The sequence below is a fragment of the Aedes albopictus genome, chromosome 2 (genome assembly GCF_035046485.1).
Source record: "Aedes albopictus strain Foshan chromosome 2, AalbF5, whole genome shotgun sequence".
NCBI classification, from domain to species: domain Eukaryota; kingdom Metazoa; phylum Arthropoda; class Insecta; order Diptera; family Culicidae; genus Aedes; species Aedes albopictus.
The window spans coordinates 495,229,422-495,254,858 of record NC_085137.1 but is presented as its reverse complement, the minus strand read 5'-3'; the positions used below and the strand labels follow the sequence as shown (position 1 = coordinate 495,254,858).

Sequence of the window (25,437 nt, the reverse complement as noted above, 5' to 3'; positions counted from 1 at the left end):
CCTTGGCAGAGTATTTGTGAAGGAATATTTGGCAGGATTTTAAGGTTCTAAGATAATCCGGACTAAGATTCTGAGAGAGCAATAATAATCTATATCGTTCTTGCTTAGGTACTTTAATACATTGTGAATCGAATATAAGAATTAAAAACATTTGATCTGAAAATGATACTCACATGCATTCCACATAATTAAACGCCACTTCGTTTTGGTTGCAGTTATCCGACGCACAAAAGGCGCACTTGTTGCTGTTTGCCTTGCAGAAGGACGCTTCCTCCGCAGTCATCGATGACTCGCACTTCTTAACGTTGGCACCTACAAAAGCATAAAAAAACACATCCTAACTTATGACCGTTCATAATGTGCTCGCTCACCACGCGTGACCACATCGCGTCGTCTTCCGCATTTCGTGAGTCGTCACCTTTGGTCCGCGAGGCGAGACTGACACTAGTGAAGTGCAAAGTTCAATCACCTACCTCCGCTGGTGGTGCTGGCGATTTGTACACAATCATCCCATGGATCCGGGCAGTACTGGTTGGCGGAAGATCCAACAACGCACTGCCTCCTGTCAGTGGGGAACAGTGCCGTATTGCATCCGGATCCGGCACACGTTCCGCAATTTTCCGCCGGATCACACCCGTCCGCATCCGTTGCTGAACCGAGGCAGCCACGTTCCGTTACGGTTCCTATCTGGGAGATAGTTTGGTTATCGTCTTGATCAAATTTACGTAAAGCAGTGCAGTAAATCCTCATTTTATAAATTGTATATTCTCTTGCAGATTCAATTTAAGTAAATTGTTTTATGCACTAATTCACTAATAGCATTGTACGCAAGATTTTTAAACGGCATCTAAAGGGCATGACGAAGGGTTTTTGAAATTGATACTCACAATCCTTGTGTAACACTGCGCCTCATCCGTCAGCTCAGTGGTCGGAGCAGGACATTGAATTATCAGGGGAGTCTGTCCGGTAGGACTGACACAGTTCACATCCAACGCCGACGAACAGTACAGACACTGATGGTCTTGGCGTCCACCCACGTTGCACAGATCGTCTTCGCAGAGACTGCAATCTACGTTATTGGCGTCATCGCAAGTGGCCTTTTCCTGGGTGCCGAGTGTTGACCGGCAGCCCCGTTCGGTGGGGTTGACTGTCGTTGTTGATGGGAAAAGATGATGAGATCAACGTTAGGCACTAACTGCTGTTGTGCTTCCGATCAGCAAATACTTACAACCGTCGAAGATGGTGTAGCATCGATCATCGGTTTCGTGACAGGTTTCGATCGTCAGTGCCGAGCGCAGACAGTCGGTACCTTGGCACGTGTAGCACTGGCGTCCGGAGACGGCGAGGTTGACCTCGTTACGATTGCATTCGTTCTGGCCGCAGAACGCGCAGGCGGATGGATTTGATTGGCAGAATTGTCGGTCCGCATCGGTCATGGATTGTTCGCACGTTTTGAGGTATGTTCCTGAGAGAGAGGGGGCAGAAAATGATAGTTCAAATCACATCTCGATAGAAAAGGTATTTACCGTCAGTCTTTTTCGCGGTCACACAGCTGTCACCAGGGAGGTCACAGTAACTGGTGTCGGCGGCGGTTCTGCACGCTTCCGAACTACATTTGACGCACTTTTGGCGTCCTTCGGGGAATTCTTCGCTGTTGCAGCCTTCTCCGTTGCAAGTGGCACATTGGGCCCCATCGCATGCATCCAAATCGGACTGAGACTGAACGCAGCCTCGCTCGGTGACGGATCCGATCTGGAATAACGATTTTATTTTATGAGCATTTTCAGTCCAATACGAAAAAATAACATGAAAAAATTGCCATTTTGTCTCAGTATTTTTCAATTTGAATGAGTTTTTTTTTGAGATTTTATATATAAAAGTTTCGGCTTCTCAGTCATGAATTTTGCGTCGACTACTTGGTTATCTTCGCCTACGTTTCGACCCGGGATGGGGCCTTCTTCAGGGCTCGATATTAAGACGACAAGTTAAAATAATTTTTACAAAATATAAAAAGTCGGTAGCTAAAGGGTTGATTTCTCTCCACAACGGGCATCGGTCTGTCTTTACCGGAATGTCTCAACGGTTTCATTTGATTTTTAGTCAGCTGTTTTTTCGAAAAAAGGGGTTCTAGGGATTTGGCACTAGTTGGTTACACCGGGTTTGGGTATGGCTCACTAATAAAACTGTGTGAAACTAAACCGGGGTGTTTGAAATGTGGGGGCTCGTGGCATGTAGTATGTTCGGTCCGTTATGAAAAACTCGGTTTCGAACTATCTGATTTTTTTTTTCCAAAAATCCAAAAATTCTTCAAAGTTGTGACTAATTTTTTTTCATGAACTGTTCCAAAGCACTTCCTTAAGCACTGTTCACTTTTCCGGGAATCATGGATTGTGCTCGTAGATATATATACATACCAGTTATCTTTCTAAAAAATTAGCAAACTATTTCGCTTAGAACTGTAAGGTATTATTGCAACATCGTGCATGATTTTTTTTGGTTTAAGCGTTAAGAATTCCACCACGGTTATCTCAACAGATTTTCAAGATTTTTCCTACTCTACACTCAGGTTCTCTATTACTTTTGTGGGGAAATGTATCGGTAGGGAGAGGAAGCGAAATTTGATAAAAATTAAAGGTTTTGTTTACAATGTTGAGAAAATAAAACTTTCACACAGCCAGTTTTGAGATTTGAGGCACAATATAAGACAAGTTCAAGGGTTGCATTCAATCGATGTTGTACTCTACTAGCTGTCCTCGGCAAATTTTGTCTTGCCAGCTCTGTTTTTCTTTGATTTTCCAAGTTTTCGTTCAAAATGCATGAAAAATCGAATAAAAAATCTCAATTTCTGCATGTTTAATCGTGTTTCCCATTGTTAAGATAGAACCAGTGCTGAAAATGTCATTTCGACATATCCGAATTCAACCACCTACAGTTCATTTTAGAAGCAGAACAGATGAATATGGTGTATGAAACAGTTGTGCGGCTAGACCAGTTCTACAAGAAAGTCACGGAAAAACCACTATTTTTCGAATATTTAAGATAAATGTCACGGACCACCTTCGAAAAATGCCAACTGATATTCATGGTGAAACCATATCTTCAAGTTCAACTTGAAAAAAATGAGCTTGTAGGTGGTTGAACTTAGATATGTCAAAATGACATGTTCAGCACTGAATAGAACCACTTAAGTTTATCTAGCATGGATTGCTTCAAAAGACCATTCCATTTGAAAATCCACACTCCATTTGAAAATTAAATAATAGAAATTGTTCCGGGGGATTTTCAGAAAATGTTCTAACAATTAGTTCAGAGTTCTTCCAACAATTTTTGGAATTCATTCCAAAAATTCTTTCCGTTTTTTTAATCTTCTAAAGAATAAATCAGAAATTTTCTTCAAAGATTGCTTTAGAAATTCCTCCATGAGTTTCTTCAGAAATCATTCAAGAGATAATTCTTCTAGAAATATTTCCAAAAACTCCTCAAAGCATTTCCTTTAGAGAACCTTCGAGAAATTTCTTCAGATTTTCTCCCGGAGGCTTTCAATAAAATTTCCAAAGATTTGTTCAGAAACCATTCTAAAGATTTTTCCACAAATTACTCCATTCGAAAATATCCCATGAATACCGAAAGAATTTGATCCAGGGAATCCTTTATACATTCGTCTAAGAATTATTTCGAAAAGTATTTCTGGGATTCTGGGATTCGTTTAAAACATTTCTCCTGAGCTTTCTTTAGGTAATCCTCCAGAACTTCCTTCAGAAATTTCTTCAATGTTGCTTTTAAAAATCTAACAAACAGGTTCTTCAGTTATTCTTTCTCTAGAAAATTCTCTAATAACTGTTTCAGAAATTTCTCCAAATTTCATTTTGAGTATAAAAAAAGTTGAGGTTCTCAAATCTGTAAAACATTACACCCAACAGCAAAACCATAGAACCCATCTTCAAAACTCAAATGCATCTTGAGCTCTCCAAATACCTCTGAGGTGGAATCCTCTATAAAGACTCTCCAATTGACCAACTAGCGTAGGACTCAATAGTACAAATAGCACTAAATAGGATGATCGGGAAACATAGAATTGTACCACTCATTTGCCGAATAGTTTTCCGAATCAGGCAATGGTGAATAAGCACAACTCTCATTGCTTAGACCCGCGCATCTCTGGCGCTTTCCATAAAGTGCGTAGACTTATTTTTGGTCATCTCAGAAGAGATATCTAATAAGATTGAAAGGAAACTCGTGAAGAAATGAAAGTATTTTTTTCTGAAGATGATTTTTAAGGAATCTATGGAAGATTTTCTGAAAGTAGTTCCTAGTTTTTTGATATTTTAAACGAATCGTGATCATGAGATTTTCTAATTGCGTCCTTGTGAAAAATTCTGAAGAAATTTCTAGGGAAAGAATCATAGGACAAATTTTTGAAAATATCAAGAGGAATTTCTAAACGGTATGTTTTTAAAGAACATCTGGAGGAATTTCAGAAGGGATCCCATGAATATTTTCTGCAAGCACCCCATGAAAGCCTCATTGTAGGAGGCTGTCCATTTAAGGGAAGGGAATTTTCATGAGTTTTTGACACCTTCTCCTCCTTGTAAAATTTTAGGTATGAAAACTCAAATATGTTTGTATGGAACGTAAGATTTATCAAAACTCCCCTTACGTAATTGATGGACTTCCCCTAACAGTTTTTGAAAAAATATTCCTAAAAGGACTCCCAGGAGAAATGGCTTAATAAATATATTGAGTAATTTCTGAAGAAATCCTTGCGAAAACTTTCAAAAATCAATTCATGCGTGATTTTATAGAAGACTTTTTTGAAAAAAAATATTGGAAGGTTGAAATTTCTGGAAGAATTACTGAAGAAAATTTTTGTTTTTTGAAAGAATTCCTATGAGGTTTTCTGAAGAAATTCTTGAAATAATTTCCTAAGGAATTCCTGGAGGAATTTGTGATGGAATTCATGGAAGATTTTCTGAACATCCTCGGGAAGATTTTCTGAGGGAATTTTCTAAACTTCAAGGCATCCCAGGAGATATGCCTGAATAACTTTCTAGAGAAATTTCCAGAAGTATTTCCAAAGAAATTGATCGGGAAGTTTCTGAGGGTTGCTTCAGGAACTTCCTCATCAACACAAATAATTCTATGTGAAATTAGTGAAATTTGGGATGCAACAAAAAACAAAACTTTTGAGAAATCATACCCGTTGGAATTTCTGAGGAAATCCCTGCAGGAATTCCTAAAACAATTCTTCATGCAAATGTCCGAATGCATCCCTGGAAAAAAAAATGAAAGAACACCTGTGACAATTCCTGGAATGATCCTCTAGAAATTCTTGAAGGAATCTCTGAAAGAATCCCTGGGGAGATTTATGCTGCAATTTGTGAAAGTAAAACCGCTCATAGGGAAACGAGAATATAATCACAGTCGACAATTCAGCGACCCCTAATTGTTTGATTTTGTGGTTATTTCTGTTTTTGTCTCTTTTTGGTGTAAATTTCCGTTATTGTTTCAGCTCGTGCGTTTTTGTATGTTAAAGTTAGTGCGTTTGGGGATTTAATCGAGTCAGCGACCGTTCGAAGAAGCCCTTGAGTGAAGAGTCGTCAATTTAGTCGGGCAAACATTGGAATGAACCGGTGGTCTCTCGTACGCGAGAGTGGCGCAAAAGCCACCGCGTTTTAAGTTTCATTCAAGCGAATTCGACGAACGGTTACAAGATATCCATCCTTCCTTCAATGATAGGCTCTTCTTTCTAGTTATTCTTTTATGGAATTTGTTGGCGTTGCAACTGATAGTATTTTGTCAGAGATTTTTCCTTCTTTTTATCATAGGCTGTTCTTTAAAGTTCTACTGTAATATACCATAATCTGGGGTGTAATTGATCAGCGGGATGAAGTTGATCACTATAGGATCCACGTCCTTCAACCGCTGAGGACGCTTCAATTCTGTTTCAATGGAAGAACTTTTGCCGTGAATCATTTGTGTGAATATATGAGCAGAATTTTTGAAGGTTTCATATCAATTGTGTCAGATTTTATATCAAAATATCGACTTTTTTTTGGGTATGTATTAAAATCTTGTGAAAAGACTATTTTCAGAAAATCGCCTCCCATCAACGCCTTGTATATCAGATGATTCACGAAACACTTACTGCCGGTGGACGCATAAATGTTACATGTGCAAAAACAGACAATCGAGAAAATCGCGTCCAAAGTTCGAAAAAGTAAATTGTCTCAACTATGGAAGCATAAATGCCGAATCGTGTTCTAACATCAACCAATTTTCAATTTAAGCACAAATTTTTGTTTTAGAGCGATTTTAAAATTTCATAGGATTTCCAATGAAACGTGACGCTTATGCGTCCACTTTTCAGAATGTGACAAATCGGCGTTGCATTTTTTCTACAATTTCCGGAACAAACTACCTATTTACTACCTATGATAGTACACCATGATATATAATCATGGGCTGCAAAATCTCAATATTGCCAAAAATGCACATGTGACAATCATGCTTCCACCGGCAGCTTAGCTTCGAGATAAAATTGATCTTGAACCGACTATTCGAGCCCTCTAAGCAAAATACCCTCTCGAATAAAATTGATGTTAACATATAAGTTCTCTTTGAAATAGAATATATTTTTGCGAAAATAAAACAATATTTTAAGAAATTGCCTACCTGTGCGTTTACTGTGGATCATTCTGTACCTTACAAGACTTTATTTTATTTTTAACTCACAAAATACACCAGTTGTAAGAATTTTAAAAACTAATTCAGATTCAGCATCATCAAATTAAGTTTGGGCAATTATTTTCCAATCTTAGAATGTTATGTCATTGGTTGATCAACTTCACCCCAGATTGAAAGTTTTCAAATTTGTCCATTTGAACATTTTTTTTTAATGTAGCAGGTACTTGTAAGAATTTCGTTCACGGAACTAGAAACAGGTCCACTCAGTACATGTTTCAATAATATTTGTTCAAAGTCAAATGCATTGTATCGGATTTAATTCAAAAGAATAGATGAAATGTGATCAACTTCCCTCCAGATTACGGTAGGTACCAATAGTTCAATAGAGATTTATCATGACTTCACTTTTCGCCGCATATTTTTAATTTCCGATTCATCTAGGTAGTCAAAGCTAGAAATCGAAAGATAAAGAGTAGTTCGTCCAAATAAGGAACAGCAATTGTTATTTTGTTGGGGAATCTAAAAGTTCTGGAGAGCCAAAGCTGAGCCATTTGTATGAAAATTTCACGTTTTTGCGCTCCGTCCCTAAAGGGGTAGAGAAGATAATGTCTCCTTTCCCACTACACTACCCTCTCCCTTTGCGCTTTAACTGTTTAAGACTATCCTCGGATAACTGAAGGTGAGGACATTTTAAATACATATTAGAAAAATATCATGATTACCAGTCAGCGTCACCAGTCGTCTAAGCATTTCGTTAGTCTCGGACTGTGGGTTCGATTACCGCTTCAGTCGATGAACACTTTTCGTCAAACGGAAAATTTTCCATTGGACACTGAGTGTTTCGTGTTTTGTCCGTTGCTCATGCTAAATAGTCATTAGACTGAATGTGCATCCTCTGGTGGGCGGTGGTTTGTTTTTATTTAATACTATTTTTTTACTTATTTTTCTTGGCGTAACGTTCTATAAAGACTTCCACAGTTCAAAACTCAGAGTTTCCTCTGCCAATGTTTTTTTAGTACATCGTGTGGCAGACACAAGGATTATTGAAGCTTAGTTATGTAAATTTACTAATTTTACGAAAATATCTTGGACCGTTCGAGAATCGAACCCAGATATTCACAGCATCGTCTTGCTGAGCGTCTATGTATATACCGTTTTGGCTATATCGCCTGATATGTAGCTGATTCATTGCTCATTACGCTGATCACCATTATCCAACTTACCACTCGCGAATAGCACTGCGTTTCGGCCACGTCCATACTAGGGGATCCACATTGTTGCGCTTGCAGTCCACTTGGGTTACTGATGCAAGTTCCATCCAGTACCGATGAACAAACCACGCATTTATGCTGGGCAGCACCGAGCACATTACAGTAATCACTGCTGCACGATTCGCACGTTCCTGCTGAGCATGGATTGGCCGCCGTCAATGCCGAAGTACATCCTCGTTCCGTGGGCACATCTACAATTTGGACACAATTTCTTCATTTTATTTCGCTGCACTTTCCTCCATCTCAATTATCTTACACCCATCAAATTTCGTGTAGCACTGATCCTGAACACCGTTACAATCGACCCGGACTCCCAGATCCACCCCGTTCACGCACTCATCGTCGGAACACGAATAGCAGCTTATTAGAGATTCAACCGCCTGCGGCCAAACTGCCCCCACAGCAACCACTAACAGTACACCTCTGAGACCCATATCGAACACATCAAAGTCACACTTCCTAATCTTTGTGCGGGCTCCCGTTCCGGGGTGGTTCTTTTTATACGACCAGAAGACGTGCGCTCACTATACTGGCTTATTATCGCTGGAGTGCTTCCTAAACATTGGGGGGCTTATTGATTCGCGCGCACGGTTATCAGTTTGCCTTTCCACTGACGATGACGACGACGACGACGACGATAAAATATCGCTTTTCTCAAGTGCTTCTGAAAAGAACCTTCCTACACCTTATACGAGAATCACGTGAAAACTAAGATTTTGCTTTGTTTCGTTGTTTTGCAGGGTGGATTCCGATTGGAAGTTTTGGATCAGAAGGAGAAGCCCATCCTGAATTTGACGCCGGTCGTCAAGGGAAAGCAGTTCGTACGGGAAGATGCTACGTAAGTTGCCTAGATGTGGGCTGATTGTTGACAGAACGGTACAAATGTTTCGATTCTTGCGTTTCAGGGCACAGCAATTCCAGGTATCGCTACCGAAGGATTTCACCTGTCCGGATTGTTCTATTCGGTTAACGCGACAAGCCGATGAGTGGGGTGGAAACTACCTGTTCTGGTCTTGTGCCGATGTGGACATTGTTCAGAGGAAAGAATTCCGTGAGACCTGTTCGGGACATGGCAAGTTCATTGCACGGTGCAAATGCGAGAAGAAATACTACGGGAATCGATGTGAATTTTGGGACGAATGTACCACTAACCAGGACTGCGGTATTCAGGGAACATGTGTCGACTTGGGGGGAACTTCGCTACCTCGCAAACAGTGCTACTGCCGGCTCGGATGGTTCGGACCGGGATGCAACAAAAGTAAGAATCTAGAGTGTTTACTTGTTTTGATAGCGATGTGATAACAGAGGTGTTCAAATATTTGCAGAATCTCCAATCAAATCAACGGACATTGATTACTCACTGTACAAGTTGAAAAACTTGTCACCCGATCTGAACGTGTATTGGCGTGTGCTCAAAGAACAGAGTGAAATCGAAGTGGTGCTGAAGGTCAACGGAACTTCGTGGGTTGGCCTGGGATGGCGACCCCGCAAGATGACAGCCGAATGTAAGAACTTCCCACTGATCGGGGCTGCAGCTGAAGGTGGTTCAGCCGAGCCAGAGCCAGGAGCAGAGCCTACTGCTGAGCCGGAACCAGGTGCAGAACCAGAACCCGGAAGTGAACCAGGTAATTATCAAGGAATTTGTAAAGCTTTAAGTAAATGCATGTGTGTGAGTGGTTTGCTGTGATTTTGTCCAATCCGTAATCTAGAACCGGAGGCTACCTCAGAACCCAATGCTGAGCCAGGCGCTCATCCAGAACCTGAACCTGAAAGCACATCGGAACCCGAACCGGAACCAAAATCCCCCAAGGCTGAACCTGAACCCGAACCAGCTGCTGCTGAACCAGAACCGGAAGCAGCTTCGGAACCCGAACCGGAGAGCACATCTGAACCGGAACCGACTGCAGAAACCAAGGCGGAGCCAACTGCTGAACCGAAGGCTGAACCCAAGTCCAGTAAGAAGAGTAAACGTACCACTTCCGGTAAGTTTTCGGATTTGCGTTAACGTGTGAGCTTAAAGATGTTAATTGCTTGCTATGCTGTGTGCCTTTCTATCTATCTGTGAATCCTTCTTATCATATTGCGCCTCATTCTTAGATTCCAAACCACCTTCAAGCGAACCAGAACCGGAGTCTTCCCCCAAGGCTGAACCGGAGCCAAAGTCCGAACCGGCATCCGAGCCGGAACCCAAGGCGGAAACCACTGCCAAACCGAAACCGGCAGCCCAAAAGAAGGCAAACCCATGGACACCTCGACATGATTTCAACCCCATGGACTGTACGGACATTGTCATTGGAACGGCTCGGGGCGAGAGTCATCGCATCTGGGACTACTACACCCGGGATCGCTCCACTCCACGAGTGGACTCCTTCTGGGGTGGCAAATCGGATCTGACCGCTACCGGAGGCTTCGAGGTCGATGGCGTTACGACCATTGTGTTCCGGAGGAAGCTGGAGGCCAACGAACCTACGGATCACTCGTTCGTGGACGATCTGATGCACGTTATCTGGGCCAAGGGACAGGAACCGGGAGCGTACGTGCATTCGCCGCCGTCCGGATTGGAGAAGGAAATGGCCAGCGTGAAGGACTTCTATATGCGTGACGAGCTGAAATACCACGGTCATCGGATGCAGCGTGGTGTCACGCAGATCAACTTCCTGGAAGAGAAGAAACTGGAACCGGTGAAGGCTGCCAATGGATCGACGACCATGCCCGAGGATGGCGTCGTTGTGCCGTCCGGTCCTAAGAGCCACGAGTTGGATGACGAATGTCAAGGTTTCTGGAAGTATCCTAGGGACTGCGAGTTGGACAAACATAACTGCGAGTACTATGCCAGCTGGGAAGTCACGGGCAAGGGAGATTCCATGCATTTCCACATTGAAACCAACAATACGGGAACGTGGACTGGCATTGGCTTCAGCAAGGATCAGAAGATGTCCCAAACCGATGCCGTTATTGGATGGGTCGATCTGAATGGAAGACCTTTCCTGATGGACACATGGATCAATGGTTATTCCTCGCCCAAGCTGGACGATCGGCAGGATTTGTTCAACGCATCCGGAAAGATTCAAAATGGAATGACCGTCATGGACTTCAGCAGGAAGCGCGACACCATGGACGACAGCGACTTGGCCTTCACGGAAGACCAGTGTCTATATCTGATGTTCCCGCTGAGCGGAGGAATGTTCAATCCGGTTAACAAGAAGATTCGGAAACACGAATCCGTACCAGTTGTGACGGATACCCGGGTTTGTATTAAATCCTGTCCGAAGTTGTTTGAATATCTGTTCAACCCATCTGTGACGCCGGCACCGGAACGAGTAGCCTACCGGGCTGCAATTATGTTGACGAACCTGGCCACCGGCTTCGTGGTACCGGAGTCTGGAACGCCGGAGTACAATGATCTTTCGAAGTCCATCACGGAGAGCTTCAACGGTATGCTGAAGGGCGTCGGCGGATTTCACAAAACCGATGTGGTGAATTTTGAAAAGTAAGTGTGACTTACGGTGTCTGTTTTCATCGGAGATTAACCATACTCTTTATTTCAAGGGATGCCAACGGTGTCGTAGTCAACATGAACATCCTGCTGAACAAGGACGGAATCGAGAGCAACTTGGTGGATGACCCTGCAAAATTGGAGCAAACCATCCAGCATCTGATTCAGAACAATTTGTCATCCGGAAAGGTTGGTGCTCTGTCGGTTGATCCGGAGTTCCTGGAATTCATGGCCTTGGAATGTGAGTTTGTGTGTTGATAAAGTTCTGCTTCAGCTAATGCGTTCTCGTGTAATCCTAGACAAGCAACCGATCAAGGAGGAACCGTCGTTCTTCGAACGAGCTGGAACCAGACTGTTTACCATTTTGGGTTGCATCGCTGCCCTGGTGTTCATTGCCATCGTACAGGCTACCTGTACCATCTACAAGACGAGGTCGACGAAGCGGATGAAGGTATTTCACCCTATTGAGATTATCATCTCTCGACATTTCATGCTCATCTTCACTTTCCAGGAGCAACTGATTCCCAACTCGGCCTGGAAGGACTATTCGTCCAATACCAACTATGCCTTCGATAACTTTGAGGCGGACATGAAGAGCGGACACCACGGGAAGCATCGGTCGGACCGAAGCTACAGCAACGGCAACAGCCAGCAGACGACACTGCAGATGTCGCACTCGCCGAACAAGTCGCAGTACTACGAGATCGATAGGACCGACGGGATGCACCGGAGCAACGGTGGTGGAGATCACAGGTGAGCTTAGTTTTATGCAATATTGGTGAGGATTTGAGGTTTAAATAGCTTTTTGGCAGAATCTTTTGAATATCTTGGAGAATCATGTCAGTAATTGGCCAAGAAAATAATAGCAGTAAATTAAGGATCTGTAGATAAAACTTTTCATAGGGCTCTTGGAAAAAAAAAACGACTGAAATCCCCTAAAGAGCTTATTAAGCTTCGTGTAACAATACTTTGAAATTAGCCGACTAAACGGTAATAGTCTGAAATCTGGAAAATCTCTTGGATAAAATTCATTCAGATTCATCTCGAACCAGAGAAAAGTTTATCTTATCAAACAGAAACGATCTGAAATCTGATTAGAGCCTTAAGCGCTGTTTGCAGTTCAAAAGGAATTTCTCGGCCTATCTTGATGCATGGGAAATTCCTTGCCTGAATCGCCCAAGAAACCGTTTTTCTTCCATCGCAGTACGTAGTTGCGAAGAAATGACAATTCAAATGGCAGTCACCGTAGAAAGTTTCTGCCAGGAATCGCTCAAGATGTTTCTTGAGCGATTCCTTTTGAACTCGAAACTGCGCTTTAGAAGGAATCAGTCAAGGATTGCTTTCATCCTGGCTTACTCGATAGATCTTGTCAGAAATTCATGAGGAATCTCGCCCGTAATCTGTCCTTTGTTCATGAGAACGTCACTGAGGATCTGGTGTATAATCCTGAAAATCTTGCATAAAATCTGGATCTGGGTGAATCCGCTCGAAAAACTAGAAGATGAATATATTCATGCGTTCTCTAGAACTTCGATAACAATCTTACTTGAAATACATCAACGATTGAGACATTTCTTGGTTTTTTTTATCTATATCTAAACGTCGGATCAAGAGGATACAAGGTTGTTTTTGATCTCACAGTCGGATTGAAAAGCCAACAAAATTCCCAAAAATACAGCCAGAACAAATCCAAATTAAAGATTTGGTAAGAAATCTTTAAACATATAAAAAAAAATCTTAAAATAAATTATGAAGAAATTGCACAGAGTTTTCAGAAACTCGTAAGGCCTGGCTTGAATTTTGCTTAGTTATCTTGAAAATTCATCAGAAAAGTACGGTATCATTTGAGGAATCTGCTACATAAGATCTTTGTATTGGCTTGACAGTTTTTTTTTTCGAAAATTTGTTTGAAAAATTCTTTTAAAATTTTCTAGGGATAATCATTGCTAATCGTTTCTCAATTCTTGTAGTAATTTCTTTGAAAACTTCTTCAGTATCTGCTATGCAATCGTTTTCGAAGTTTCCGTTGGGATTGATTCGGCAATTCTTTGGAATCTCTTCGGGTGACCCAAGCAATAATTAATGCTGAACAATGAGATTATTATTTGAATATTAGCTGGTTAATAGTACCAGTGGCTGAACAAAATGACAGCTGAATATTGGTCTGAAGTATGGTTTATTCAAGCTCCTGCATCAGCAACATATAGATAACTGAAATAAAAAAAAAAGACACGGACAACGTCTTCAGCTTTCGGCTGTACAGACTGGTTTGAACTTAACACTAGACAACGGACTAACGGAGCATGCACCAGCGGAAACGGGGAAGAAACTATTCTCACGAAAAATTTCAATGCCCGAAGCGGGAATCGAACCCTCACCCCATAGCATGGTGCGATTATGAGTTTGGTGACCCTAACCGCACGACTACGAGGCTCCAGCAATTTGTTGAATTTGAAGTTGAATAGACTATTCTTTATCTATTCTTAAGGGTTTTTGGCACCGCCCAGACAACCAGTAATCGCATAAGATGTTACATAAGATGATAAAGTGGAGGCTATATGCGCGCATGCCTCCATTTAGGCGTATGTAAAATGTACGCATATCGCCTCTACTTTAACATCTTATTCAACATGTTATACGATCACTGGTTGACTGGGCGTTGAGTTCTTTATTTAGGAATTGTTGATTTTTCTCGGTGATCACTAAAGAACTTCAAACCAGCTAAAGGTTGAATAAAAACATCAAAAGCCATACATATATAAAACTGAACCAAACTCCATCATGCGACACATCGAATTGCACCGAATTTTGTAACTTTTAGTCCAAAATTCAAGATTTCAGCCTGAAATCCAAGATGGCGACTCCAAATTTAAGATGGCGTCTTTTTAATGGAGTTTTAGGCTCTAAAACCATGCAATATGGGTATATTTGGAATAGGGAAGATGTCTAGATTCCAAAAATGACGACCAGAATATCCAAGATGGCGATCTAATATCTAAGATGGCGTCCCAAAATTCAAGATGGTGGCTGTTCAATGGTGTTTTAGGTTAAAAATCCATAAAATATGGGTATATTTGATGTAGATACGATTTCCGGAGTCCAAAAAGAGCAACCAGAATAACCAAGAGGTGTTGCAATGTAAAATATGGCGGATGTTTAATGGAGATTTAGGCTTTAAAACCATTTCATATGGGTATATCTGGTATGGAGATGAAGTCTGGAGCTCAAAAATGGCAACCACAATTTCCAAGATGGCGGACATAAATTAAAAATGGCGACTAAAATTCAAGATGGCAGCTTTTTTTTCAAAGAGTTGAAGGCACAAACATCAAAAAGCAGATAAACGATATGATTTCTGGTGCTATGAAATGGATTTTTGTTAAATGTATGAAAGTGCGATATTCATCACTAGAGTTTTGTTAAGATAAGTTTTCGAAGACACGAGAAAGGTGCCATCTCCGCTAGTTGGATTAATTAGGTTGTTTTTATTCTTTTATCTTAAATGTATGGGTGCTCAAGAATGCTGTGTCACACCTGAAATGCAGCGAATGATTCCCAAATGCCTTTGGATAAACCCTGTCAGAAATCTCGCATTGATGATCTAGTCATTGATTTGCATAGCATTGCAATATAACATTGCGCGACACTAGTTCACGCTATGTAGTCAAACTCAAAATTACCCAAGGTTTGAACTCCTCAGAGAGCCATAGCGAAGAATTTTGAAAAATATTTGAGTATAGATTTTTTTTCAATTCATTGAGTGTTTGTTCCATACTTTCCACAGACATTTTTAGCCCTCTAATACCGAATCTCACCTTTAGACGGCGTATAGTTTGTACATTTTTGTATTTTTTCTTTCCTGAGAAATCGAAACTTTAATATTTTTGGCTGTTCTGTACATCTTAAAATGAATTATGTTGTCGTTTAGAGAGAATTAACATATATTTTTAATTATTGAAAAAAAATATGTTTTTAGCAACTTTCAGATGCTATTGCTTCTTTTGTATTGAATCGCAACAATGATTAAATTTTAAATTTTTCCTCAATCATTGTGTAATAGTGAAAGAGTTTAGAAGAGTTGAATACACTCTAAAAATATTTTCCTTTAAATTACACGGAAAATAAAATTTTCCATGAAAAAAATTAAAAAAAATATTTTACCGAAAATCATAAAATCTCAAAATGTTGTCGTCTTAAATAATCGGTATGCCAAATAGGCTTCCAGAAAAAATATGAAAGAGTAGGGTTGTTCAAAAATAAACATTGGAAAAATCGAAAACCAAAATTCAGTAAATCGCGAAGTAAAAAGAATTGGAAAGTGATTCAACATGTTCAAATAAATTTTATATGACGAAAAATAATATTTAGATCAAAATAAAAAAAAAATTGAGTATTAGAGGGTTAATTGACCTTAAGATTGTTGTTATCTTAGAAAATTACCAAATCCTACATTTTTCAGACAATTTTAAAATATTTCATTTTAATCAATTAACTAAACAAATAAAAATTTTATACCACATTTGGTGCAGAAGCATATACGTTCTCATCTACACTCCATTATTCAACTAGCTGCTAGTTGTCCATATACAACGTATACTCATTTTTGGTCATCTCAGACCCCATCCCTCGCTATCCTCGTAGGGGGATTTGTGCATTGTTATCCGTACACAACTTTGAAAATTTGAGTGGAGCGTAGGTTTTGGCTAGACCCTCCCCATCATCCCACCTAAAAGTCTACGGAGTTAATGAACGAATCCTTTTTAAATTCCCTCGACATATTTTTGTTTTAATTTCTTTTGCAATGCTTTTGGCATTGAGGCGTTGAGAATGCCTTTGATTTTTTCTTGTTATTGTTTAAAACATTCCTTTTGAAATTGCTATGGACAATTCCTTCGGAGATTTTACAGGCAATTCTTCTGGGAATTCCTCCCACAGTTCCTGCGACAAATTCTTTCGAATTTCCCTTAAATTTTTTGTTAATTCTTGCGGTAATATCTTTGGATTTTTTTTTCAGCAGCTCCTTCGGAATCGCTTTCGGAATTTTCGTTGGAAATGATTTGGTAATTCTTTGAAAATTCGTTAGGTGACTCCTTCAGAAATTTATTTGGAAATTACATCGGTCGTTCAATTTGGAAACTCCTTCGGCATTTTTTTTGCAATCGATAAAGAAATAGATTCACAATTTTTGAAGGAATTTCTTCGGCAATATCTTACATAAATTTCCTATGCAATTCCTTTGAAAATTTCCTGCTAAACATCTTAGGGGTTAGGCAATCTTTTTGAGAATTTCTCAGGTAATTTGAAATTTTTTTTGAGAGTACCTCTGGCAATTCCTTTTTTGAAATTCTTCCGTATTTTTTTTTTTTTTGGTAATAAGCGATAACTTTTCTAATTTATTCAGCAACGCGAATAGGCAATGCCTCAATTGCCATAGAAAAAAAAGAAGAATTGGCTTCCTAAACAATGTTGAGATAATTCCATATTCTGCATCTGCTTACCAAACTGAGCCAATATCCATTTTTTTTTATCAATTTTTGAAAAAGGTGCTGTTTTGCATAAAATCAAGAAATCAATAAATTTTAAAAATTCAAAACACAATTAAAAAAAGATTTCCTTTTCGAATTTGCAGAGTATGACCTAGAAATTTTCAGAGAATTGCTGAAAACGCTTCTTAAGAATATTTCGTTAAAAGTTAAAAAAAAAGCGAATATCGAAAGATTTTCCAGAGAAAGAAATTTACACAATTATTGCGAGAAAAATAACCAAAGGAATTACAAAACAAATTTCCGAATAATTTGTCGATGGCATTTTTGAAAAAAAATGTGGAATCAGTATTCAAAGGAGTTTCGATACGAGAACACTTCTTTTTCTTCTTTGTGACTCTACGTCCCCACTGGGACTTGGCCTGCCTCGCTTCAACTTAGTGTTCTTTGAGCACTTCCACAATTATTAATTGAAGGGCTTTCTTTGCTTGCCATTGCATGAATTTGTATACATTGTGAGGCAAGTAAAATGATACTCTATGCCCAGGGAATCGAGAAAATTTTCCCGACCGGAACGGGAATCGAACCCGTCGTCTCCGGATTGGCGATCCATTGTCTTAACCACTAGGCTAACTGGAGACCCCCGATACGAGAACACATTTTAAACATATTTCTGAAGGTATTACAAAAAGAAATTTCAATTAAATTGCCACGAAATTTTAGAAATGAATCAACGCAGAAATTCCAAAAGAAATTGCCGAAGGAGTTTTGAAAGGATTTGCCTTAAACATTTCCAAATAAATACCCAAAGGAAATTCCAAAGAAATTTAAAAAAATGTCGAAAGAACTTTGGAAAGAATTACAAAAACAGTTTCCAAGAGAATTTTCGATTAAAATATAAAGAAATTACAGGATACAATTCTACAAAAATCTAAAGGTATTACAAAAGGAATTTCAAATAGCATTGTCACAGGAATTGAGAAAGGAATTTCTTTAGAAATTCTGAAAAAAAATTGCCGAAGAAGTTTTAAAGGTATTAAAATTTCCAAAGAAATTTTCGAAGGAAATTCCGAAGAAATTTCCAACAAAATCCAATAATGTGTTGGAGGAATTTCGAAAGCAATTGCCGAAATGGTTTCCAAAGGAATTTTCGAATATAACAGAGTGTATAACATAATGAATTTAAATAAAATTGACGAAAAAAATTCCAAAGGAATTTTCCAAAGAAATTGAAACAGTGATTTAGAAAAAAAAGGAAAAAAGTGGTTTCTCAAAAAAATCCAATGAATTCCCAAAGTAAATTCCGAAGGAATTTGCAATTAAATTGTCACAGGAATTTAGAAAGGAACTTCATCAGAAATTCCAAAAGAAATTGCCAAAGGAGTTAGAAAAGTATGGACTTAAAATTTCTAAAGAAATTTTCTAAGAAAATTCCGTTAAAATGTTGGAGAAGTTTCGAAAGCTATTGCCGAAACAGTTTTCAAAGGCATTTTCGGCTATAATATGTACAATGAATTACATAATGAATTTAAATAAAATTAATGAATGAAAATCCAAAAAGACTTTCCGAAGAAATTGCCCCAGTAATTTAGAAAAAAAAATTGTCTCGAAACTATTCAAAGAATTCTCAACGGAAATTCCGATGTAATTTTCAAATAAATTGCCACAGGAATTTAGAAAGGAAGTTCATAAGTAATTCCAAAAGAAATGGGCAAAAAAGTTTGAAAAATATTGTCCTTAAATTTCAAAAAAAATTCCAAAGGTAACTCGGGAGAAATTTCCAACTAAATTCAAAAAGTGTTGGAGGAATTTCATAACCAATTGCCGAAGCAGTTTCCAAAGGAATTTTCGTCTATATAACAATGAATTACATACTGAAAATTAATGAAAAAAAAATCAAAAGGCCTTTCCAAAGAAATTACCATAGTAATTTAGAAAAAAAAAGAAATTGGCTCAAAAATTTCCAAAGAATTCCAAAAGAAAATCCGAAGAAATTTTCAATTAAATTGTCACAGGAATTTAGAAAAGAGTTTCATCAGGAATTCCAAAATAAATTTCCAAAGGAAATCCCGAAGAAATTTACAACAACATCCAATAAATGTTGGAGGATTTTTGAAAGCGATTGCCAAAGCAGTTTTCGACTATTAACAATGAATTACATAATGAATTTAAATAAAATTGATGAAAAAAAACCCAAAAGAACGTGCCACAGTAATTTAGAAAGGAATCTCCCCAAAAGTTTCGAAAAAAATGGCCAAAGAAGTTTAAAAGCATTGAAATTTACATAGAAACTTCAGAGGTCATAAATGAATGAATTTCTATGAAACTGTCGAAGGAATTTTAAAGAGACGGAATATCCAAAGTCGTTACCAAAGTCATTGTTGGAGAAATTGTCGAGTTATTTCTAATTATTTTGCTATTCTGCTATTATAAAAAATAAATTTGTATCAGCCTTATATTATAGAAAAAAAATCTCTATGGAATTAACCAAAAAAAATTTTGAGGAATTACTGAAGAAATTTACAAAGTAATTGGCAAAAGAGTTGAAAAAATAATGTCTTAGGAATTCTCAAATACCCTTTGGTGTATGCATTACCAAAGGAAGTTCTAAAGGAATTCACAAAGAAATTGTCGAATAAAAACGAAATAATGAATTTACAATGGTCAAATGAACAGCTATTGAAAATCCCAAAAAAAAAAAAAAAAAAAAATGCCATGGAACTTTCTCAGAAATTTCCGGTTGAATACCGAAATGAATTCCTAAAGGAATTCTTAAATTATTACCGCAGAAATATCAATAAAGTGAAAATAATTTTTGGGAATGCCTAGGGAGTTTCAAAGAACTGAATCGCATTGAAATGTATTTTCTGTATTCTGTATTGCATAGAAATTCCCTCATAACAGTAAAATATTCGACTGTCCCTTGCGACCCCCTGAATGAAGGCCGGCGACCCCCCAGGAGGGTCGCGACCCACAGTTTGGGAAACCATGCTGTATTGTGTAAGGGAGTGTCCACCTTCCTGGGCTGCAGATAAATAGGGTCCCAGGGCCAACCCAGGATAGTTTAATCGGGTCTCAGTTAGTTGGTACTCGTAAGTAACGAAATTCAACTGGTGGGCTAGTTCAGGACTTATAGTAGGTAGGTAGATATATGTTATAGTAGGTACACTGAAAAAACGGACATAATAATTATGACCGTATCGAGGGTGAAACTAAAACACTTTTACCACTTGATTTTGGTAGACCAAAATTCCTGCTTGAAATTACCATGTGCGGGTCATATTTACCATGCCGCCTTGTATTTACAATTTATGATGATTTCAAACCAGATTTTATAGTTTATTTTACTATGTGTGACATAAACAGCATGGTACGTTTGACCTTCATCATATGGTTAGGATTACTATGTGCGTGGTTCGACGGCAGTGCTGCTTCTTTTGTTTACGTTTTAAAAACTTGAAAAAAAAAACTAAAATTCATTGGATCTCTTGCAGGTTTTATTTAATCATATTAAATATATTAAGATCATAATATAACTTCCTGGCCGATATATTGAAGCTGAGTTTATCGTGGAATGCATTATTTAGCGGACTTGGAAGGATCCGATGTACTTTCCGGACTAGGCACTTCATTCTGACAGAAAAATGCTTTTAATCCGGTTTGGGAAGCAGTGTGACCTGAACAATCATGGGCAAAGTATTCGATATCCAGAACCTCTGTGGATAAGTTGGCTTTCTCATCAAATGAAATCTTGAATGTCGTTGGTCCTTTCCTTATCCTTGTCTGCACCCGGTTGTGACGGTGAGAAAGACTTCTGCTCCTCCAACGGAAATTCCAACGGCTTCGAATCTAGCAGTCTATCCTCGAGGAACGATGAATTTAAGACAAACGTGAGCATAACCGCGCTGCTAACTTCCGTTGCTGGTCATCTTCTGTCCAAAATCACCGGGTTTACTATTTCGTAATACTTAATATTTCTTCTCTACAACCTCCCCGATGTCCGGCTTCGTACCTCGAACCTTCGCCTTCCAACATCGTCCATCGGCACCGTTCTTCCTCGTCTCGTGCACCAGCAGGATTATTCGGATCCTCGAACGATCACTCGCTGGGATTCACGTAACCGGATGTTACTGCCGTTCGCCTTGGTTCCTCAAGATTAATTTACTTCGGCTAAGAGAGTTGCAGCCTATTTGATCACCAATGGAATGTTTATTGCTATTAGATTCTAATCTATATTGCTATTATTGATATATGCTATTATTAAATTATTGGAAAACAATGTTAAACTTACCAATTCCACAACAAATTGTTTTTGAAACCGTGTTTGTAAAACTTGAACAAATTTATTGGGAGATTGGACAGGATTTTGCTTGTTTCACTATAGACATAGTGAAAAATAGTAAGGAATACCACGAATGGTGTAGTGAAAGTAACTATAATCGATGGTGTTAGTTACTATCTGTTTGGTTGCTAAAGCATAGTAATTTTAGGAAAAACATTGTAGTCATGATTGAAAACGTATTTATCATTACTATTTTAAGGCATGGTAAAATTAAGCATGTGCTGATGGTTATTTTTACTATAGAATTTTTCTCAGTGTATGCTATAAGGGAAGGTGGGGTAATATGCACCCCCTAAGAAAACGTGGCCCTATAACTAAGATTAAGATGATTTTATGGGTGTCTTGCGCATTGAAAGTTAGTTTACTTATTTATCTAAGAGACGCCAACTTTTGGTCCATGTGATATCAATTTTACCGAATCAAATTAACAATTTAAAAAAGTGTTACTTTTTGGGTGCTGAAAAACTGTTGGGGGTGAAACACACCTTGAGATGTGGCAATATGACCTCTGGCATTTCCCGCTTTGAGTTCTAATAAAATGCCATGCTGCTCCATTTAACTATTTACGGCAGCAAATGGAAGATATAGGAGGCGAATGGTAGTTTATAGGTTGATTCCATAGAAAATCATCGTTTTCCACGCTTTTCATTCGAATATTCTTGTCATTCTTGGGCTTTTTCGGCTCAATTTTACGTCTAGTTTGCTTGCATCGGACGGAACTTCACTTACATAGTGAAATAGCGTGAGGGCGTCTTGCCCCGGGGGTGCGTATTACCCCAGGTTACCCTACGCATTTGTCATAACATACTGTAAACGTCGTTCTCATGAAAACGTTGTTTTTGTTTTATTGTTGAACCATAAAATTATAATTATTTTAAGGTTTGTGGGTGATAATTTTTTTTTAACAGACATTTAATATAATCTCCACTTCTTCTTTCCCTCCTACAGAAACGGTGCAATGTACCCACGCTCGACGCACGACCGCCACGGTGAACGGCCCTCGTCGTACGCAGAGCGAGCTTATTCCCTACCCCGGCCGATGCATCAACAGCAACAGCAGCAGCAACATCACCAGTCGCACATGCAACGACCCAGCGGATCCGAGTACTACACCCAGGACCGACGCAGCAAGTCCCGGTCCAGCCAGCAGCCGAACCCATCGTCGGGAGGTGGCGCTGCCCACTACGCGACCAGCTCGATAACCAATGGCAACGGAATGCACTACCAGCAGGCCAGTATGCACCAGAACAATGGGGGCGGCAGCAGCGGCGGTGCCGGTGGCCATCACATGCCGGAATCGTCCGATCTGTACTTCACCCCGACGCAGCGAAAGTACTCCGGCGAGGTGGTGAGAGTGTTCGTCGATTACAACAAGGACAAGAAGTAGAGCGGTTTACACAGTGCAAGTGCACCTCGTGGAGGTGATGACGGTGCACACATGCAATCGCTAGCCAACGAAATGGAAGCGAAAGAAAGTGAGGTGAGCGTTTTTTATTTTCTTGAGATGCAATGAAGGGCGTGCCAGCAGAGATTGCAACCAGATGCAGTAGCTTTTCCTCTACTTAATTATGATTTAATTTGCGTTTTATTGTTTCTCTCACCCTTCAGTTGAGCCACATGATTTCAATTCACTTTTATTTATTTTATTATGTTTTTTTTTTTCTGCAATTTACATATGAATTAGGGTGCGACTTATTTTCCGGAGTTTCACTGTCTGGTTTCGGCGGTTATTGCACCCAAATAGACATCTACTCAATGTTTGATATCGTCCTATTCAAAATCGCTTAAGTATTTTGAATTTCAATTCAGTTTTGTTAAAGTTGATTCAAATACGGAGTTTTGCCGTATTTTTGTTTATCAGATGTCTGGGGAGTACGCTGCACCCTATTCTCTATCCTCCTCTGTCTGTTTTACACACACAAATCAGGGAGCCGAAGTCACAACAACCACAATAATCACACAGTTTTAGTTTTTATTTTTTTATTTTCATAGTTGTACTAAACGAAAGTTTTAAGCGGAAAGTATGTGCGAAGATAAAATCTAGAGTTTTATATTTAACCTAAAAGGACACAGTTAAGTTCATCCGACTGCCCACGAACCCAGTAGCTTCACACCGGAAGACTGTCGGATTGAGCGCTTGTAAATTATATGGTTTTACACACATTTGTTACTGTAGAGAGTACTGAACAATCAAACAAATATGTAAGTTTTAGTCAGCCATTATCCTCTAATCGCGGGTAGATTTGTTTACGATAGGAAATAATCACAAATTGCAACCACACCCATATCGTTCTTGTAAAATTGTAGAATATTATTGATATTAGATAATGTATAGCTATTTGAAAGAAATTCAGCACACGAGCATGGCACTTTAATCTCGAAAATGTGGATGTTTTGTGCCCTTGTGTAACGCAATTTAAGGTAGCAATAGCTTGTGTATAATATCAGGATAGAAATTAGATGCAATTGATTTTACCGAAATACATAACTGAAAATGGAACAGTTGCTGATGGCATAGACTGCCGCCTGGATGTACTCATTAAATGTTTTAATAATGTATTTTATGATTTTTTTTAAAAGTAATATCACCTCATTCAACCAGTACAGTACTCTTTCACGTATTGTTGTCTCTTATGGATAGCGGGAAGGACTCTGAGCTCAGCTGTGCACTATGGTCCTCCGGAAAGTTAGTGATTGTTGTACGACCCTTCGAGCCAGCCGTAAAAATACATTACAACGGGAAATTAGCAACAGAATAATACGGATTTGCGATTGGAAGCTCGGTATGATGAAGTGCTGATCTCTCAACTTCATTGGGAGCACCCGCATACTCGCTGATCTACTAAAGGACCACGGGTTCAGCATCGTAGCACTGCAGGAGGTGTGTTGGACAAGACCCGTGGTGCGATGCCATGCCGATTGACGAAAGAATGTGCAGGTTGATGATCAAGGGCCGATGCTTTTATTTCAGTAAATATAATCAACATGTGCAGCCCCCATTCTGGAAGCATTGGTGATGACAAGAACGCATTCTATGTTTAGCTCGAACGCGAATACGACCGCTGCCCAAGCCAAGAGGTGAAGATAGAAGATCTAAACGCTCAGGTAGACCAGAAGGAGGAATTCAGACCGACGTGACGATTGGAAAGTTCAGCACCCACCAGCTGACGAATGAAAACGGCCTACGACTCATCGATTTCGCCGCCACCAAGAACATAACCATGCGTAGCACCTTTTCCAACACAATCTCCATTATCTTTTTTTTGCCCCTTGAGGAAGACACCTACCAAGTTCCGAAACGTTGTGATAACATGAAATAAATGAAATAAAAAATTGCGTAGCCGAAAAACTAGAAATTGAACCTTACAGTCGATCAATTACCAGGTCTCCATTACCATTACACCTGGAGATAACCACAGCAGACGGAATTGCCACTCGTCCACGTTCTGAAATTAGATGGAACTACTCCGACACTACTGATGTCACGAACCACCGTGCGCTAGCATCGACTCTGATGGTAGTTGAACTGCGCCCAAAACTCTCATTCATCAACTATGTACAGTACTATAGTGACCGCCATGATACATCCTATTTAGAGCGACTGAATCTACCGGATGTCACCTTAGTATAGGCGCAGAAATTCTAGACAGTATTGCCAGACGAGGGTGAGCTTGGATGTGGAATGGTTCGACGAGGGTGCAGAGAAATATTGGAGGGGCAGAACGAAGTGCGGGCGGCAATGCAGCAACAAAGATCCCGGCAGAACGTGGAACGATACAAATAGAAGCGGAAACAGTCTTTCGGAATAAAGAAAAACGCTGTCTTGAAGAGCGGTGTGTGAGGATATGAAAGAGCTGTTGCATTTTCAAGAAATACGGAAGTTTTACCAAAAGCTCTACGCAATTTGAAAATCCGGCCCTGAACGTTATCATCAAAAAGATGGAGCCTGGTTTCTCCCGAAATGTTCAGCAGATTCATTGTACTGCCAGAAAAAAGAATTTACATTAATGAGTTTTTCTGAAGTGAGGTTCGATCCCAGGTTCCTCGGCATGAGATGCAAGCACTTTCACCGATACCCCAGATCTACTTCCATTTTTTAAGAATCCTTACCTTGACTACCAGAGCCTATGGACCATTGCACCTGTTTGCTTAACTTTCAGT

At 39.5% G+C, this 25,437-nt stretch overlaps 2 protein-coding genes across 2 annotated transcripts in view; one reads left to right on the top strand and one right to left on the bottom strand.

Annotated features, from left to right (window-relative positions):
- The window catches only part of LOC109408350 (major surface trophozoite antigen 11), a 39,783-nt gene extending 31,195 nt beyond the window's left edge, over window positions 1–8,588 (bottom strand). Inside the window, exons 1-7 of the mRNA XM_062854293.1 lie at window positions 8,212–8,588; window positions 7,908–8,146; window positions 1,527–1,752; window positions 1,229–1,465; window positions 888–1,147; window positions 474–687; window positions 174–312 (exon numbers count right to left, since the gene is read on the bottom strand). Coding sequence (XP_062710277.1) covers window positions 174–312; window positions 474–687; window positions 888–1,147; window positions 1,229–1,465; window positions 1,527–1,752; window positions 7,908–8,146; window positions 8,212–8,389 — 1,493 coding nt within the window. The 5' untranslated portion in view covers window positions 8,390–8,588. The remainder of the gene's footprint in view (window positions 1–173; window positions 313–473; window positions 688–887; window positions 1,148–1,228; window positions 1,466–1,526; window positions 1,753–7,907; window positions 8,147–8,211) is intronic.
- The window catches only part of LOC109408343 (uncharacterized), a 160,720-nt gene extending 136,885 nt beyond the window's left edge, over window positions 1–23,835 (top strand). The window contains exons 4-12 of the mRNA XM_019681640.3: window positions 8,696–8,793; window positions 8,861–9,213; window positions 9,281–9,580; window positions 9,665–9,937; window positions 10,053–11,445; window positions 11,505–11,692; window positions 11,751–11,902; window positions 11,963–12,204; window positions 22,225–23,835. Coding sequence (XP_019537185.3) covers window positions 8,696–8,793; window positions 8,861–9,213; window positions 9,281–9,580; window positions 9,665–9,937; window positions 10,053–11,445; window positions 11,505–11,692; window positions 11,751–11,902; window positions 11,963–12,204; window positions 22,225–22,663 — 3,438 coding nt within the window. The 3' untranslated portion in view covers window positions 22,664–23,835. The remainder of the gene's footprint in view (window positions 1–8,695; window positions 8,794–8,860; window positions 9,214–9,280; window positions 9,581–9,664; window positions 9,938–10,052; window positions 11,446–11,504; window positions 11,693–11,750; window positions 11,903–11,962; window positions 12,205–22,224) is intronic.
- The last annotated feature ends 1,602 nt before the right edge of the window (window positions 23,836–25,437 follow it).